Source organism: Cydia pomonella, chromosome 25 (assembly GCF_033807575.1).
Source record: "Cydia pomonella isolate Wapato2018A chromosome 25, ilCydPomo1, whole genome shotgun sequence".
NCBI lineage: Eukaryota > Metazoa > Arthropoda > Insecta > Lepidoptera > Tortricidae > Cydia > Cydia pomonella.
The window spans coordinates 3,423,082-3,440,255 of NC_084727.1; the positions used below are offsets into that span (position 1 = coordinate 3,423,082).

General features: G+C 38.9%; 2 protein-coding genes across 2 annotated transcripts in view; both read left to right on the forward strand.

Moving 5' to 3' along the window:
* LOC133531469 (synaptic vesicular amine transporter) overlaps positions 1–17,174 on the forward strand; it is a 63,136-nt gene that overhangs the window by 27,134 nt on the left and 18,828 nt on the right. Inside the window, exon 3 of the mRNA XM_061869713.1 lies at positions 17,010–17,147. Within this exon, the coding sequence (XP_061725697.1) occupies positions 17,010–17,147 (138 nt within the window). The remainder of the gene's footprint in view (positions 1–17,009; positions 17,148–17,174) is intronic.
* LOC133531457 (uncharacterized) lies at positions 10,637–16,339 on the forward strand. The gene has a single exon (XM_061869684.1). The coding sequence runs from the start codon at positions 10,993–10,995 to the stop codon at positions 16,171–16,173; it is 5,181 nt and encodes a 1,726-aa protein (XP_061725668.1). The 5' UTR covers positions 10,637–10,992; the 3' UTR covers positions 16,174–16,339.

The following is a 17,174-nucleotide window of genomic DNA, read 5'->3' on the forward strand; positions in this document are numbered from 1 at the left end:
GACCGGGATGTCATACGTGATTACCTTTTTACCGTGAACAAGATGCATGTAATTGCGTCAAACATCGGGAGCTCAATAAAAACAATCTTCTTCTTCCTCGCGTTGTCCCGGCATTTTGCCACGGCTCATGGAAGCCTGGGGTCCGCTTGACAACTAATCCCAAGATGTGGCGTAGGCACTAGTTTTTACGAAAGCGACTGCCATCTGACCTTCCAACCCAGAGGATAAACTAGGCCTTGTTGGGATTAGTCCGGTTTCCTCACGATGTTTTCCTTCACCGAAAAGCGACTGGTAAATATCAAATGATATTTCGTACATAAATTCCGAAAAACTCATTGGTACGAGCCGGGGTTTGAACCCGCGACCTCCGGATTGCAATTAATCACAGTTTATATCCCGGTCGGTTTAAGTGTAGTAAAACTAAACGTGAATCTTTCAAAACTGTTATACAAAAAGCTCATTTAAAAGTTATGTACACACTCCCCCCAGATTTTATAAGCTAAAAAAGTCATAACTCGAAAACTACAAAAAAGCGGCTAACATTCATAATTTATTTCTTTGAACGTCAAGGTTTCGACCAGCGTGTATAACCTTTTTAATATTAGATATCCGTCGCAAATTAGCTATTTCCAGATCAGTAGGTACCTCCTTATTTTCTCATTGAAAACCAAGTCTGCCGTGAATATAATATTATATGATTTATGATAAAATACCTTTACCTTTTGTAATAAAAGAGATTTCAATAAACCTTTAAGCAAAACTTTTACGGGGCTTACTCGTTATTATTTTTTGATTAAAACTAATCTACAGTCGCAGATATGTTGGAGCGACCCACGCGCTCACAAATATCTGAGCACGCCTCTATTGTTAAGGCGATAGAGTACCTGGTCATAGCCAACGTGCAAATCGCTTACGCTCCGTAGCGATCGAAACGCAACTGTCACAGTCGTACTAATATGGAAGACTGATAGAGAGACACAAAGCGTTTCGATGTCGAAGCGATAGCGAGTGTCACCTTGGCTAGGCCGGCTGTTCAGATATTTTGAGCACCTCGGCCGCTTCAATATATCTGATGACGGCTGTACCTATCATTAAAATCCTAACCAAGAGCTTTCGACTTTGTGTTTTATGTCAATAAGTTACAGATTACCTCGGCCAGGGCTACATGATTCCATAGACTCCAGGGCTATAACCGCGAAAATCGAAGTTCGTCAATTGTGGGCATTTTTCTGTCACACTAATTACGTCTTAGTGAGAGTAAAAGAGAAAGATCCCGCAATTTGCGAATTTCGATTTTCCCGGTAGGCCCCCAGGGCTATAAGCCTATAACCGCGAAAATCGAAGTTCGTCAATTGCGGGCATTTTTCTCTGTCACTCTAATTACGTCTTAGTGAGAGTAAAAGAAAAAGATCCCCGCAATTTGTGAATTTCGGTTTTCGCGGTAGGCCCCCAGTAGTCTTTTAAAGTAGGCCGGCACATTTTTAGTTACTGAAATTGTATGATACACTAGTTATCTACGGAACCCTGAAAAAGGTCACTAAGTCATACACATTTTATTATATGCTTATATCGTGCGCGCCTTACACCTCAGAACTAAAAGCATAAAAAGCTAATTTTTGAATCATACCCTTATTTACAGGTGGGATACATTTTCTCAGTACTTGAGACACAAATAATAGGTATGCACCGGGGTTGTTTACGTTTGATGTTTTATCTAGAGAAGTGACCTTGTTCTGAAATGTGTTTACCCCACTTGGCTAAACGCTATTATTTCATGAATCGATAATCTGTCAAGCCATTTCCGTCAGTAGGAAAAAGTTGCAAATTTGAAAAATGTAATAGGCGCGAAGGTTTATCTTCCCATGGAAAACGAGAAATTCGCGCCTTTTCCTACTGACAAACTTTTTTGACAGCTATAGTATTTAGTATGAATTGGGCATGAGTGGTGGGGGGAACTGACAGAACGTGATAGTCTTATGTATCTTTCAGTAGGAGTAGCAGAGAACACGTTATTATTTTTTGTCCGTATCACAGTTTCATTTTTTTAATTCTCCATCGTAAATTTTAGTACGGTTTATGGTGGGCAACAAATAACCCGACCAAAATACGTGGGTCGTTTTTGGTATGTAGTCAGGATGTTAAAACGTGTTTTTAATTTTGTCGCATTGCGTATGTTCTGTCCATCAATACGATCCTACCATCTATTTAAAATTTCAACAAAAAACCGGTAAAGCGATGTCCCATCCCTACTCGGCGCCTGTGGCGTTTAAGTGAGTTCCACTTTGATCACGGAAAATTGCGTCGTCTCCGTTTAAAAAGGACCTAACCCCACCCTACGATAACGTGGGAAAAAGAGCCTTGTTGCTAGTTTTATAATGGTGAATTTAGTTTGTTAAAGGAGTACGGTAGAGGCGGTAATGTCAAAGCAATTGGGTTACAGCTAGAGGGCTTAAGGCTGAGGACCACAGCTACATAGTAATGCTTTGGGCCTTGACTTGACACTCCATATTAAGCATAGTTATTTAATGGTCACAATTAAATCGATGGACAGCACAAACAATAGAATAAAATAAGTTTTTGGCAAAAATTTCATTTTTGGTACAAGCTTGTATCGCTAACTATACTTTTCTTTCCACAAGCAATTCTAAATTCGAGACAATTCGAAAAACCCCAAACACTTAGGTTACGTTGTTTTATCACAGAGTTCCTATAGCCACTTCGTGTCTCCATCATCAAATCATCTCGATGGTACCATAATATTGCATTGTCACCCGACTTACATATGTATGCAAATTTTCAGCGTCATCGGAAACCAAGAAGGGGCTTAAATTTAATTTGCAAAATTTGATTACAGACAACGGGACAGGTGAAACTAATTAATAAAAGCTTGTAATAATAATATTAAATCAAAATACATATAAGAAAAACGTACAAAGAAAAAAGTTACACCAAATGGCCGCATCTCGGCAAGTTGCTGGCGACTTCCAGCACTGATCTTCCGATGAGACAATCAAATGAGAAGTATCACAGCGAATACCAAGAAAATAAACAGAAATAATAGTTCATTCAAGGTTATAGATAGACCGAAGTGTTATAGTGCTCAAGGTCATAGTGTGTGTAGAATCTCCGTTTTAACTTGAGCAAACTGCTTTCGTATGTCCGGATTTTGTCCCCTACAGGGGGCCGATTTTTGAATTTCGAGTGCTCGATTTTGTGTAATTCCCTTCAATTTATTTCCACTACTAGGCATTTAAATTCTACTAATATAATTGAAAACGAGTGGTCAATACCACTAGATTCCCAATTTATATTGCTCGTATTTCTAAAATATCAATTCGCCGTTTTCCACAGGTTTTCGAGTGACGAACCGATTCATGTGAAATTTTGTGAGCAGGTTCGGTAGTTAAATATAATTATTCTGCCGTTTCGTTTTTTGGACAAATTTCAAAATAGTGGTAATTGGCATTAAGTACTTAAGCGCCAGTAGGGTCTATGACACTTAAGTTAAGACCATTGTGAGTTCCTCTGTGACAATGACTCAAAGAAGTATTTTTACATTTTTAAGCTTATCGCGAGGGTCACAAGATCTACAGGTCACAGAGCCATACAAAAAGGAGTGGGGTTTTGATGGTCACTCTTGACTCGTCTGTCATTGGGGCTGTTACGTTCTTATTTGAGACGTTATCTATGAAAACCTACCTTACCTTACCTTATTGTCGATGGCGCTTCCGCCGTAATAAACGATGCTCCGATATAAATACAACGCTGCGCGACGCAGTGCAGCGTAAGCGCCATCGACGATAAGGTCCCTTTTCCTAGATAATGCCACATTTTTGTTTCTGTATTCCAATATATTATTATATTATTATACTCTTTGCTATATTCTTTTCATCACTTTAGATATATGTGACGTTATCTGTGAAAAGGGACCTTATTGTCAGTAGGACAAATACATTATAAATACAAATGTTTTAAAGGAGATTTATTATTCGCGCTATCATTTTTCAAATTTGCCGCATTTGTCACTAACATTTTTGCCAGACTACATATACATAGATATATGATATGTCATAATGATAGACTTTCCTACTTACAGAGCGGACTGTACTCAACGCAAGTACAATCGAACCCAACACCTGATGAATAAGACATGAGCCACTCTGGCGATTGGACGGTGGAGTGGCCATCTTGAGAATCGGGGGATTCTATACTTACAGGATGTATAAGGGCGTTTTTATTATAAAATGTATTCGCAATACCGCTACCTAAAGGTTGTCTTGAAGAGATCGCTTTTTAGGGTTTCGTAGTCAACTAGGAACCCTTATAGTTTCGCCATGTCCGTTTGTCTGTCTGTCTGTCCGAGGCTTTGCTCCGTGGTCGTTAGTGTTAGAAAGCTGAAATTCGGCATGGATATATATATATATATATATATCAATAAAGCCGACAAACTCGTAGAATAAAATCTAAAATATTTTTTTAGGGTACCGCCCCTACACGTAAAGTGGGGGTGAAATTTTTTTTTTGCTTCAACCCTACAGTGTGGAATATCGTTAAAAAGGTCTTTCAAAACTAATAGGGGTCTTCAACAAACATTTTTTGATAAATTGAATATATTCGGTGATAATCGCTCCGAAAGAAAAAAAAATGTGTCCCCTCTAACTTTTGAACTATAGGTCAAAAAAATATGAAAAAAAATCCTGGAAGTAGAGCTTAAGAAAGACATTAAATGAAAACTATATTTGAGTTATGGCAAAAAGTTTCCCCTTCATAGTAAAAAGACGTACCATCCACAGTTCATCCCTATACTTTAAGCTCCAGTTTAGCTTATTGTGACAGAAGAGTAACTACGGAATCCTACTCTGAGCATGGCCCGATATGCTCTTGGCCTATTTTTAGCTATAAGACCGCCTGTTGTTTACCTATATTTGTGTTGCTGTTTTCTATTTGTATGTTCTTTTTTTGAGGTGTGCCATAATCATAGAGAAATATAATAAAAGTAAGACTGGTAATTCCATACATCGGTTTTTTTACCAAAACGCGAGTTATTTCGTAGACGCGTTTTGGTATGAAAGTGTGGAGGTACCATGCCCTCTTTACTTATATTTATCTATGGCAACAGGTACATAATAAGGTTCTTTCATTTCAAGAGCCGAAGTTACAAAACGACTAGTTAAAAATTACCTACAGATTTCGATAAGAGTACCGGATTGCCCAATGATATAATAGCGTTCACCGAATGTCGGTAATATTCAATCATTTATAAGTTCCTGGTTGACGTAACTGGTGACCGAAGAGCTGGCGGCTTCTTCGCACAACGTATCAGTATTGCGATACAACGAGGAAATGCCGCCAGCGTCCTTGGTACAATGCCTCAAGGGCCTATTTTAGATATAAGCTAGTTATAGTAATCATCTGTATATATCCATTATGTATATTGTTATTGTCAAATGAAATACATATTTTTTTAGTTCCTAAAATATTTAGGTACTAATATACATATATAATACTTAATAATAAGGTGCTACACGGGTTCTACAAGGCCCTGTTCGCGTCGGTAAACTGGTTACGATTCGGGGACCTCTGCGGAGAAACCGAGGGTTTTGTCGGTGCAGTTGCGAACGAAGTTATGATGACGAACAACTATCGGAAATATATCCTGAAGGACGGTATGGTCGACATTTGTCATTGATGACATTCGGTGAGTACTTGCACAGACATAATCTCGTAGCCCGGATTATTCACCAGCAACTTGCTCTTCTATACGGCCTTGTGGACCGCGAAGTACCGTACTACAAGTACTCACCTGCGCCTGTTCTCGAAAATGGTCGTGCCACGCTCTATTGGGATCGATCTATTATGACTGACAGGACTATTGTTGCCAATAAGCCTGACATCGTGGTAATAAATCGATCGCAACGCCGGGCCGTGCTCGTCGACATCACCATCCCCATGATGACAATCTCGAGAAGGACAAGTCCAGTAAGTAACTAAGACTTGGCTCACGAGATAACCGCCATGTGGGATGTTGATTCGACGATCATTGTCCCGATAGTCGTTTCAGCGAACGGTCTCTTAGCAAAGAGTCTCGACCAACATCTTGAGAGACTCGCAGGGTCAGATGCAGAAGGCGGTGATCTTGGACACGGCGCGGATATTCCGGCGATTCCTCTCTCTGCGGCCCTGGCCATCGGCAGCTTGGCCCTGCCCTGCTGCTGGCGGCATTTTATAACATTTTAATATGTATTTTGTATTGTTTTTGTGCGTGTTTTTTATTTTATTTTATATTCATATTATAAAAAAAATCCTAACTTAAGAAGATAAATAAATAAAGTGAATAAAATGGATGCTCTCCTAAATCACTGACTAATCTACTCGGCTAATTGTGTGGTGTTCAAACACGTTCAGTAACTACAAGCCTTAAGTGCGAGTTGGACTCCCTCTCCGAAGATTCTATATTTTACAATTCCCAGTTTTTATTATTTGTTCTTTAAAGCATATTATTATTTATTGTGTCCTACTTACAGTATTAAAGAAAGTACGAGTACCTTCAACTTATCTTGGCCTGAAGGGCCCAATTCTTCATTATACATCAACGTCAGTACCCAAAGCTCCGACTAAAGTATTTTAATATTTATTTATGAGCTTAAACGCGAACAACAGAACTTTTTGTTTCGTGAAAGTAAAGAATGCTGATCAATTCTTTACTTTTTTCTTTTATATAATTTTTTTGGGGCCGAGCTGTATTTATTTACGTACTGAAAAAGTTTATGAAAGTACCCATCACGGAACAATGGTGTTTGGAACATTTGGGAGGCGTGCGCGGAGCCGGAGCCAACACGTAGAGACCCTTTTGACTCTTTAATAAGATGTAAGGGCTACACCGAGTGGGTGCTGTCTTTGCCCATGTCATGGGATGCACGAGGCAGCACCCGCCAGGGTGCAAGGACTATTGAGAGTTGATGGCATCTAAAATGAACTAGGCTGAAAATTGGATGAAAGCGATGGACTAAATACTAGGCTATATGTTGGGCTGAGGTCCATGTCACAATGGATAAATGCAACATAAACCACAGGCTATAGATTATTTTGTGTTTCTGACAAGTAAGTATATCTAAACGTTATAATCTGTGTTTTAACCTAATTCATATTATTATATCGACTAAGGTCTGATTTTTCACAGAACAGATAAAATTATCAGTCAGTAGGGCTAAGATGGTCGGCTCTTTTTCATTTGTCAGCATGCCTGTCACTTTCTAACAAGTATGTAAGTGCGAATGTGACGGGCATAGTGACAAGCGATAAAAATGGAACCATGCTGCCACTGCTGATAAAGATAACACGCTCCCTTTCTTTCACAAGCAAGAAGAAAAAGAGAGTGTTATTTTTATTTGACAGATAATTTTATCCGATGATAGAAAAATCAGACCTTATTCGACTAAGTATAAACTGCCGGATTGACTCACGAGCAGACCGAGAGAAGGAGAAAATATAGCATTTTTTTTAACTACGAAAACCTAAAACTCCCTAAATATATAAAATCGGTATCTTAAAAGAACTACAATTTTTCCGGTTTTTTCGCGATATTTATAGCAGCCCATTACCAGTGAATACCGGTTTCAGCACAACACTACGCGGGAAATGAGCTGTCAACGCCACGCTCCGCAATTGGCATTCAAAACTCCCATCGAGTGTTCTCGTCTCTGATTGGTTAACGATTTTGACAGATTCTATTTAGTTTTTGAATTTTGCTTTAACGGAACACTAGAGAAAGTTGTCTTCAGAATTTGCTAGGAATTACTGAAAAAAGTTTATTTTTGTAATAATACAAAGGAGAAGGACAAATCATTTACATATACAAATACATATAAAAGTATTAAATGTATACCGTAATGTAATAATCAAATAAAGTACGCGTCCCTACCTTAGATACATCATAATCATAATCATCATAATCATTCTTTATTGCAACCATGGTACAGTACAGATGTTATACAATATGATATACAATGTCTCACATGGACCCTGCAAGGGCACAGCATAATATCTTATTATTCATAACTCATAACATATTATCAAAATTATCTACTTATTTAAGAAAGTCATGAAGCAATTCTTATATAACACATGAGATCACTAAAAATGTCAAATAAATAAATTAATTAATGTACAATATTCATAATACAGATTTAGTTTTTGGTTATAAATGTAGGTAAGTTTGTAAATAAATTTCTAAAACTAAAACCAAAAGAGAGGTATGGGCATTGTGAATGTCATCTCGCTTTGTGTGGTAGGGCACAGCCAGTGGATGTCATTCCAGATCTAGAGCAGAGCCCAACTGGGGAAGTACCTCCACCTTACAGAAAACCGCAGCCAAATAACACTAGACCCTACTCATTGTGTTGTGTTCCTGCCGGTGAGTAAGGTTGCCAGAGGTCAACGTGGGTGTGTAGTGTTAGGGTCGGCAACGCGCATATAACTACTCTGGAGTTGCAGGCGTACATAGGCTACGGAGACTGCTTATCATCAGGCGGGCCGTATGCTTGTTTGCCACCGACAAAGTATTTTAAAAAAGTATGCTTAGTGACTTTCTGTACGAATATCTATGTGATTTTCATTGTATAAGTATAATGTTCATACAGTGTGTCCCTAGCCATTGGACAAAGCTGAAAATGTACATATGCATTAGGGTATTTAGAACCAGTGTACAAAGTATCATAACAGCCGGTGTAGCGGTTTCGAAGAAATTAACAAATTACCAATTTTTACTTTGAAGCAGCCTGTATGTGTTAGTATAGCTCCTAAGGTAATATCCTCAAAGAATAGTATGGAACCTGCTTCAACCTTTTCGATTATCTTTTTTATTTATGACACTAGTACCTAAGCTTCTGACTTTTGAAAAATGTCATCATTATCAAATATTTCGAACAAATTGTCAAAAACACTGCCAAAGATTAACACAGTATGTTTCTTTTTGTTGTCGATTACTGCAAATAACTTTTTTTGGAAAAATTTTTTTTTTTATCTTTTGTTCTAATTAAAAAAATATTAACGTCAGAGCATTCCTGGGAAGTAACCCTACGTGGGGTTTCAGGGTTTGTCCAATGGCTAAGGTCACCCTGCATAAGTTATCTTTCTAACTCTAGATAACTTTAATTTTATTATTAAATAAATTAAAAAGCGCTAGCATTTTGCTTTTTTAATATTTGACACAAAAATTTAAAACACATTGGATAGAATTTAGTCTCATCTAATTCTGTGTCCAGAATTCAACCCGCATCCCGGGGGCATAGCGTAAAACTTGATAAGGTCAGACATTCTTTAATGTAGGAAATTACATCGGATTCTAGGTTACAAAGGCTTAAAATACTAGATTTCGCACCATTAAAAGAGGACCCAATTTAAAAAGTAAAACGTTTTTGTCAGTTCATAACCTTTTTCAGAAACACAACAATTTTCACCACACTAACGCAAGGAAAATACTAACTATAAAATAGCAAAAAATCTAACCAAATCAAATCCAACAGAACGTAATGAATAAACCATTCAAAATCATGATTTAAAAGTCAATTCTACCAGCTAACATAAGGAAACAACTCAAAATCTGCATCTGATACCCCACATGTGTATAAATGCAACTGTCTCATTCTTTTTTGAACAATCAATGGGGCCTTTACCAGTTGCTGTGGTGAAAAGTATATTGTTAACTGCTTTCCTTGCTACACATACGGCCAGGGTATTAGCCATTAGAGACGTGCGACCCTCGCCTCGACTCAGATTACAAAAGCCATTAAAGTTAGCCGAATGCCTAGGTCACACATTGCGAGCTAGCTTCTAGGGCGTTAAGTAAAGAGCTTCTATGCACTTCGCTTATAAAGATGATGCTATAAATAAATAAGTAAATAGTTTTGAATGATTCACGGTTAGTTTCACTACATTTAAATCGACCGGGATATAAACCGTGATTACCTTTTATATTGTTTTTATGGAGCTCCCGATATTTCAACGCAGTTACATGCAGTCTACGTTCTCGAATAGGGAGCCAATTAAGTTTTCTACGGAAAGAGGAGATATGGTCATACTTACGAAGTCCGAACACGAACCGAATGCAGCTATTAAGGAGCCGGTCAAATTTATTCAAGGAATCTTGATTGAGATTAGTGTAACAAACATCAGCATAATCAAGGACAGGCAGAACAAGGGCTTGGACGAGGAGAGTTTTTGTGCTGACCGGGAGAAATTTTTTAAAACGATAGAGTGCTCTTAACGTGTTAATTATTCTACGACTGACGTCGGACACCTGAGGTTCCCACGTGAGCCCATTGTCGATTGTTAGTCCCAGGTTCTTCACTTGCGATGAAAGCGGAATAACTTCTGTTTCAAAGAGAACAGGTGCCAATTCAGCAGTATTTACCAAAGCAAGCATAATGATGCAGCAAGCCACATCGCTGGTATTCTGCCAGTACCTTACACAAAAATGGGCAACGCTTTTTAAACACCTAAGTTGGTACAAGAAATAAAGAAAAACTACTGTGCAATTTGTGTGTGTGTGCCGTGTACTTTATAAGTATTATATGAGTGAGTGTATACATATATATGCGTGTGTGCGTGTTTTTTCCATCTTATGGACTTTTGGTAAATTGTAATTGTTAACGCGCACTCGAACTTATCATAACTAGTAGTATTATATATGCATTTCATTTTTAGTAGCATTACAAAAATCATAGCAACAGGACGTGTTTTAATTCTCCACTCAATTATGAACCTTATTGCATTCAACATATGGTCCAAACGATCCGGATAAGGAAAAAGTGTTTCGAGCGCTCGCCGTTGGACACCTGGCCGCGAGAACAAAAGAATGTGATAAACAAGCCGATAGAAACAAGTTAAAAGATAAGATTTCAATGCAATTTCGTTTCAACTTAAATATTTATTTCAAATCATTGTGTTTACTTGTGTTTATACGTGAATAAGTGAAGATTCAACTTACGAAAAATGGCTACGGCGGAACAATTGATGACTGTTTTACAAGATACGGCAGGTTTACTTCAGAAAACACAAGTGAATTTAAAGAAATGCTCTAAGGCACGATTAACAAGAGGTTATGTTGAGGCGAGATTAAGCTGCATACAAGGATACTGGGCGACGTTCAAACAAACACATCAAGAACTTATTAAGGTTATGCCACGCGAACAACGAGCTGTTACGCAATATTTTATTAACGAAGAATACTTTATTTACGAAGATTTATACTTGAACATTGAAGGCGATCTGAAAGACTTATTGAACAGCAACACAAAACAAATCAACCTCAATACAAATAACTCGGATAACCAAGTGGGAAAATTACCTCGAATTCAACTTCCAAGTTTTACCGGTGGTTATGAACAATGGCCCACTTTTAAAGATTTGTTTTTGTCAATTGTGCATAACAATGCGTCGCTTAGTAATGTACAAAAATTGCATTATTTGAAGACCAGTGTATCCGGCGAGGCAGAAGCGATTTTAAAGCACGTTCAAATTACCGAAAGTAATTATACACAAGCGTGGGACATTCTTCAAAAGCGTTATGGAAACAAAAGGTTAATAGTGAATTCTATATTGAAGCGGTTATTTATGCAAAAGAGATTAAATACTCAGTCGGCCACTAACCTGAAATCATTATTGGATACTACAACTGAATGCTTAAATAGTTTACATAATTTGAATATGGCCACCGATTCCTGGGATCCTTTAATCATTTTTCTGGTAGTGCAGAAATTGGACCCGGAGTCACACAAGGATTGGGAGGAGTACGCTCACAAGGATGATTCCGAGGAATTACCCAAGTGGACAGACTTCGTCAAATTTCTGGAAGCTAAATTCCGAACGCTAGAGCTCATCACCGCTTCTTTATCAACTCCGCGCGAAAGAAACATAGTCAAAGAGCGCACGTTCCACGCCACAGAATCGCATACAGAGAAGAGTTGTGTCATGTGTAAAGGTAATCACACACTCTCTCATTGCAAAGAATTTGCAAAGATGCTACCTAATGAGAGATGTGAATATGTAAAAAACAATAGGCTATGTTATAATTGTCTAGTACCAGGACATGCGGTTTTCAAGTGTCGATTGCCCATGTCATGCCGAATATGTCGCAAGCGCCATCATTCACTCGTCCATGTATCCAAGAGCCCGGAAACAGCAGATCAAGATAACAATACCCAACCGACGCTATCCAAGGACAACGAGACTGAACCAGGAATTCAAGCTACCGTGGCAATTGCATCACACCACACAGCTAGACATAGTGATGGCTTATTAGCAACTGCAATCGTGAACGTAAAGAGTGAGCAAGGTCACACCATTGCACTCAGGGCTCTTATCGACCCGTGCTCACAGGCATCTTTCATTAGTGAGAAAGCGGCCCAATTATTAAAACTTAAAAGAGAATCAACAAGAGCAAGTATAACTGGATTGGGGCCTATAAAGGCGAACGCAAATCAAGTGGTTCAATTACAGGTTTCGTCGCAATATCAAACGTCGTATTCCATACAGCTTCGAGCCTATGTGATTTCCAAGCAATTGACCACTGAAATGCCTGTGAAAACTATGAATACAAGCAATTGGTCTCACATACAAAATCTACACCTGGCCGACCCAAAGTATAACACACCAGGTCCAGTAGATCTTCTCCTTGGAGTTAAAGTATATGCACAGATTATTCAAGAAGATACACCAATAATCAAGGGTCCCCCGGGTACACCATGTGCTCAGAAAACCTACTTGGGTTGGATCCTATTTGGAGATAATGGAGAGACGGATACAAGTATACAGGAAAAATCTTTTATTACAATGCATCATCAAGTCGATGTAGATGATTTATTGAAGACTATATGGGAGGTTGAACCCGATACAAAGAGAACATTAACGGAAGAAGAACAGACATGTGAAAGAATTTACAAAAATACCTACAAAAGAAATGAAGAAGGAAGATACATCGTCAAGCTACCTTTAAAGACAGAAGTACCAAGAGCATGTGAAGGAAATACACGAGAAATAGCACAGAACAGATTAATACAACTAGAGAGAAGATTTCTAAAAATGCCAAAGCTTAAAGAAGAATATGTAAAGGTGATTGATGATTACATCGAACAGAAGCACATGGAAAAGGTACCAACCGATGAAAGACATACAAAGAAGAGTGTATACTTAGCCCATCATGCAATTATTCGAGAAGAGAAGGAAACTACAAAAACGCGTGTCGTGTATGACGCGTCGTGTAAGGGTACCAATGGTTTCTCTTTAAACGACGACCTCCTTGTTGGGCCAGTTTTACAAGAAGATTTGAGAAGTTTGATAATGAGATGGCGTATGCACGCTGTATGCTTCGTCTCAGACATTCACAAAATGTATAGGATGATTCTAACAACTAAAGAAGATTCCGACTATCAGAGAATTTTATGGAGAAGTAGCAGCGACAAGGAAATAGAAGATTACCGTCTCCTAACAGTAACTTTCGGAACAGCTTCAGCTCCATATCTGGCAGTTAAAACGTTGCAACAGCTGGCTATAGATGAAGGAGACGAGTTTCCTGTTGCAGCAAAGATGATCACAGAAGACTTCTACGTCGACGACCTGATGTCCGGATGTGACACTATCGAACAAGCAATAGAAGCCAGCAAACAATTGCAAGAAGTTATGCAAAAAGGAGGATTTCAGCTCAAGAAATGGTCATCCAATAGTGTCGAGTTTATGCGAAGTTTGAAGCCCGAAGATAGATCAGTTAACGCACATATTGATTTAAACATGGATGGCACGATCAAGGCACTTGGTGTTCAATGGAACATGGGAACAGATCAATTCGAGTACAACCTTAATCTTCCAGAGGTAACTAATCATATCAGCAAACGAACCATTTTGTCTGACATCCAGAAACTGTTTGATCCTCTGGGCTGGATCTCACCCTGTGTCCTGATGGCTAAAATACTGATACAGAAGTTGTGGCTGGCAAAGGTGAATTGGGACGAGGAACTTAGTCAACCCTTAAAAGATGAATGGCTTCGATTAAGAGTAGACTTGAGACAGGTCAATGAGGTCCGTATTGATAGATGGCTGGACACTTTGAGCACTGAAGGAGCAAATATTCAGATACACGGTTTCAGTGACGCCTCTATCTCCGCTTACGGTGCAGCCGTTTACATTCGAGTAGAAAAGGCAGACGGTACAGTCAAAACAAGGTTAATCGCTTCGAGAACACGAGTCTCTCCAGTGAAACCTGTCTCTTTACCTAAATTGGAATTATGTGGAGCCGTTGTGTTGGCAAAATTGTTAAGACAAGTCCGCTGTGCTATGAGAATACCAGCTTCACAAATATTCGCATGGACAGACTCTTCCATTGTAATTTCATGGATTTTTGGCGAACCACAAAGGTGGAAAACGTTTGTGGCAAACAGAGTTGTGGAAATAACAAACAATGTTAGTCAAAACCAGTGGCATCACGTTACTTCAGAGGATAACCCCGCTGACATTGCATCTAGAGGAATGTACTTGTCAGAGTTGAAGGTTTCTAAGATATGGTGGGAAGGCCCTGAATGGCTATCTAGAAAGGAAATAGAATATAGAAGACCAAATGTCATTTCAACCGACATAGAAAGGAAAAACGTGATACAGGCAAATTTAAACGTGTATGGAAGCGAGAAGGAGAGAAAATTGACAGAGCAATTTAAAGACTTTGATAATTTACAAGAATTAATAAAAACCGTAACATATTGTCGCAAATTTCTGAACGTGAAAAAACTGCAAATAGACAATTTAAAATTAACTACTCATGACTTAGACCACACACTGCAAATATGTTTAAGACTTGTACAAAAGGAAGAATTTGGAGAAGAAATAGATAGACTAACGACGAACAAACAAGTACATAAACGGAGCACTATAAAATCTTTAAATCCCTATTTGGAAGAAGGTCTACTGAGAGTGGGAGGAAGGCTTAGACTTGCAAACATAAATAATGAAGAAAAGCATCCCTTAATATTGGGCAATAGAAACCACTTAACTCCTCTGATAATAGCCGACGCACACTTAAAGACCATGCATGGTGGAATAACACTCACGATGAGTTATTTACGTTCCAAATTTTGGATTATAAAATCAAAGAATTTAGTAAAGGCTCACGTCAATAAATGCCTTGTATGCGTCAGACAAAACGCTGCTCCAAAAGCACAGCTGATGGGAGACCTGCCAAGAGAACGAGTTACGCCTGCTAGACCATTTTTACATAGTGGCGTCGACTTTGCAGGACCTTTCACTACCCTAATGTCTAAGGGTAGAGGAGCAAAGACTACGAAGACGTATGTAGCTATATTTATATGCTTATCAGTTAAATGCATACATCTAGAGCTAGTCAGTGACCTGACTTCTGAAGCCTTTATAGCTGCCTTCAAGAGATTTGTGGCCAGGAGAGGGAGATGCAACCATTTGTGGAGTGACCAAGGAAGAAACTTTGTTGGAGCCAATAAGGAATTGATTAACGCATGGAAAGAGGCACAACTAGATTTTACAGGAGAAATTTCCGATTCCTTGGCTAAAGACGGTACGCAGTGGCATTTCATCCCCGCCTATAGTCCGAATTTTGGTGGTTTGTGGGAGGCTGGTGTAAAATCCCTGAAACATCATCTAAAAAGAATCGTCACCTCTCACCTTACCTTCGAGCAATTTGTGACAGTCCTTTGCGAAATTGAGGCATGCTTAAATTCAAGGCCGTTATGTCCAATTGATAACGACGATACAGACAGTATAGAACCCCTAACACCCGGACACTTTCTGATCGGCGAAGCACCCATAAACGTCCCATCGCCCGACTTGAAGGATGTTCGAATGAGCTCACTATCACGATGGCAGCACACACAGAAATTGGTCAGAGATCTTTGGTGCAGATGGCAACACGAGTACCTGTCACGTTTGCAACAGCGACCAAAGTGGTTAAAGAGAGTAGAAGAGTTCAAAGAGGGACAGATTGTTCTCATTAAAACCGACAATCTTCCACCTGGAAAATGGGCTCTCGGCCGAATAGTCGCTAAACATCCAGGTCCAGACCATATTACGCGAGTGTATAGTGTTAAAAGTGGTGATAGTGTGGTGAAAAGACCAGTTACAAAACTATGCTTATTACCAATACAGATTAATGATTAATGTACCAATATATTTGCATGCTTTCAGCTTATTAAAATGTATAATTGTTTTTAAAGGACTTAGTAGTCCTTTGGCCGGCGGTATGTTAACGCGCACTCGAACTTATCATAACTAGTAGTATTATATATGCATTTCATTTTTAGTAGCATTACAAAAATCATAGCAACAGGACGTGTTTTAATTCTCCACTCAATTATGAACCTTATTGCATTCAACAGTAATGAAGATAAAAAGATAAAAACGCGGTTGGCAAGGAAGTTTTAGGAATGTTGCCAACGTAAAATTCATATGTGCTTACACTATTATTTTAGTATTATTATTAAAAAATCATAACATGCGTTAAAAGTTGAATCGAAGCTGCTGCAATTGGTTTCAATATTATTAATAAATTAAAACTATAGTTTTACTGCTCCAGTCATGGGATGTATGGCGCCATGTATTTTCAAACTAACAATATCACCACTCAGAACCAATGTGACCATCAAAATCACTATAGTATAATTTTTTAAACAACTTGTTTCATGTACTAATAATAATAACTCAGCCTATATACGTCCCACTGCTGGGCACAGGCCTCCTCTCATGCGCGAGAGGGCTGGGGCTATAGTCCCCACGCTAGCCCAATGCGGATTGGGGACTTCACATACACCTTTGAATTTCTTCGCAGATGTATGCAGGTTTCCTCACGATGTTTTCCTTCACCGAAAAGCTAGTGGTAAATATCAAATGATATTTCGTACATAAGTTCCGAAAAACTCATTGGTACGAGCCAGGATTTGAACCCACGACCTCCGGATTGTTTCATGTACTATAAAATGAATAAACTTTCACCACAGTCCCGATCATCCCGGAGTTCCTCTACGACATCAGACATCCCGAGGCGCCGCTGTCCATGTCTCTGGACACGACCGCAGCCCCCACACCGTACTGCCCCTGCCTTAACACCAGCCTCGCCGTCAGCAATGCCACGCAAGGTACTGTGAAGTCACCTGTATATAAAA

Coding starts and splice junctions, on each gene's coding strand:
- LOC133531457 (XM_061869684.1), top strand. CDS start 10,993: ATGGCTACGGCGGAACAATTGATGACTGTTTTACAAGATACGGCAGGT.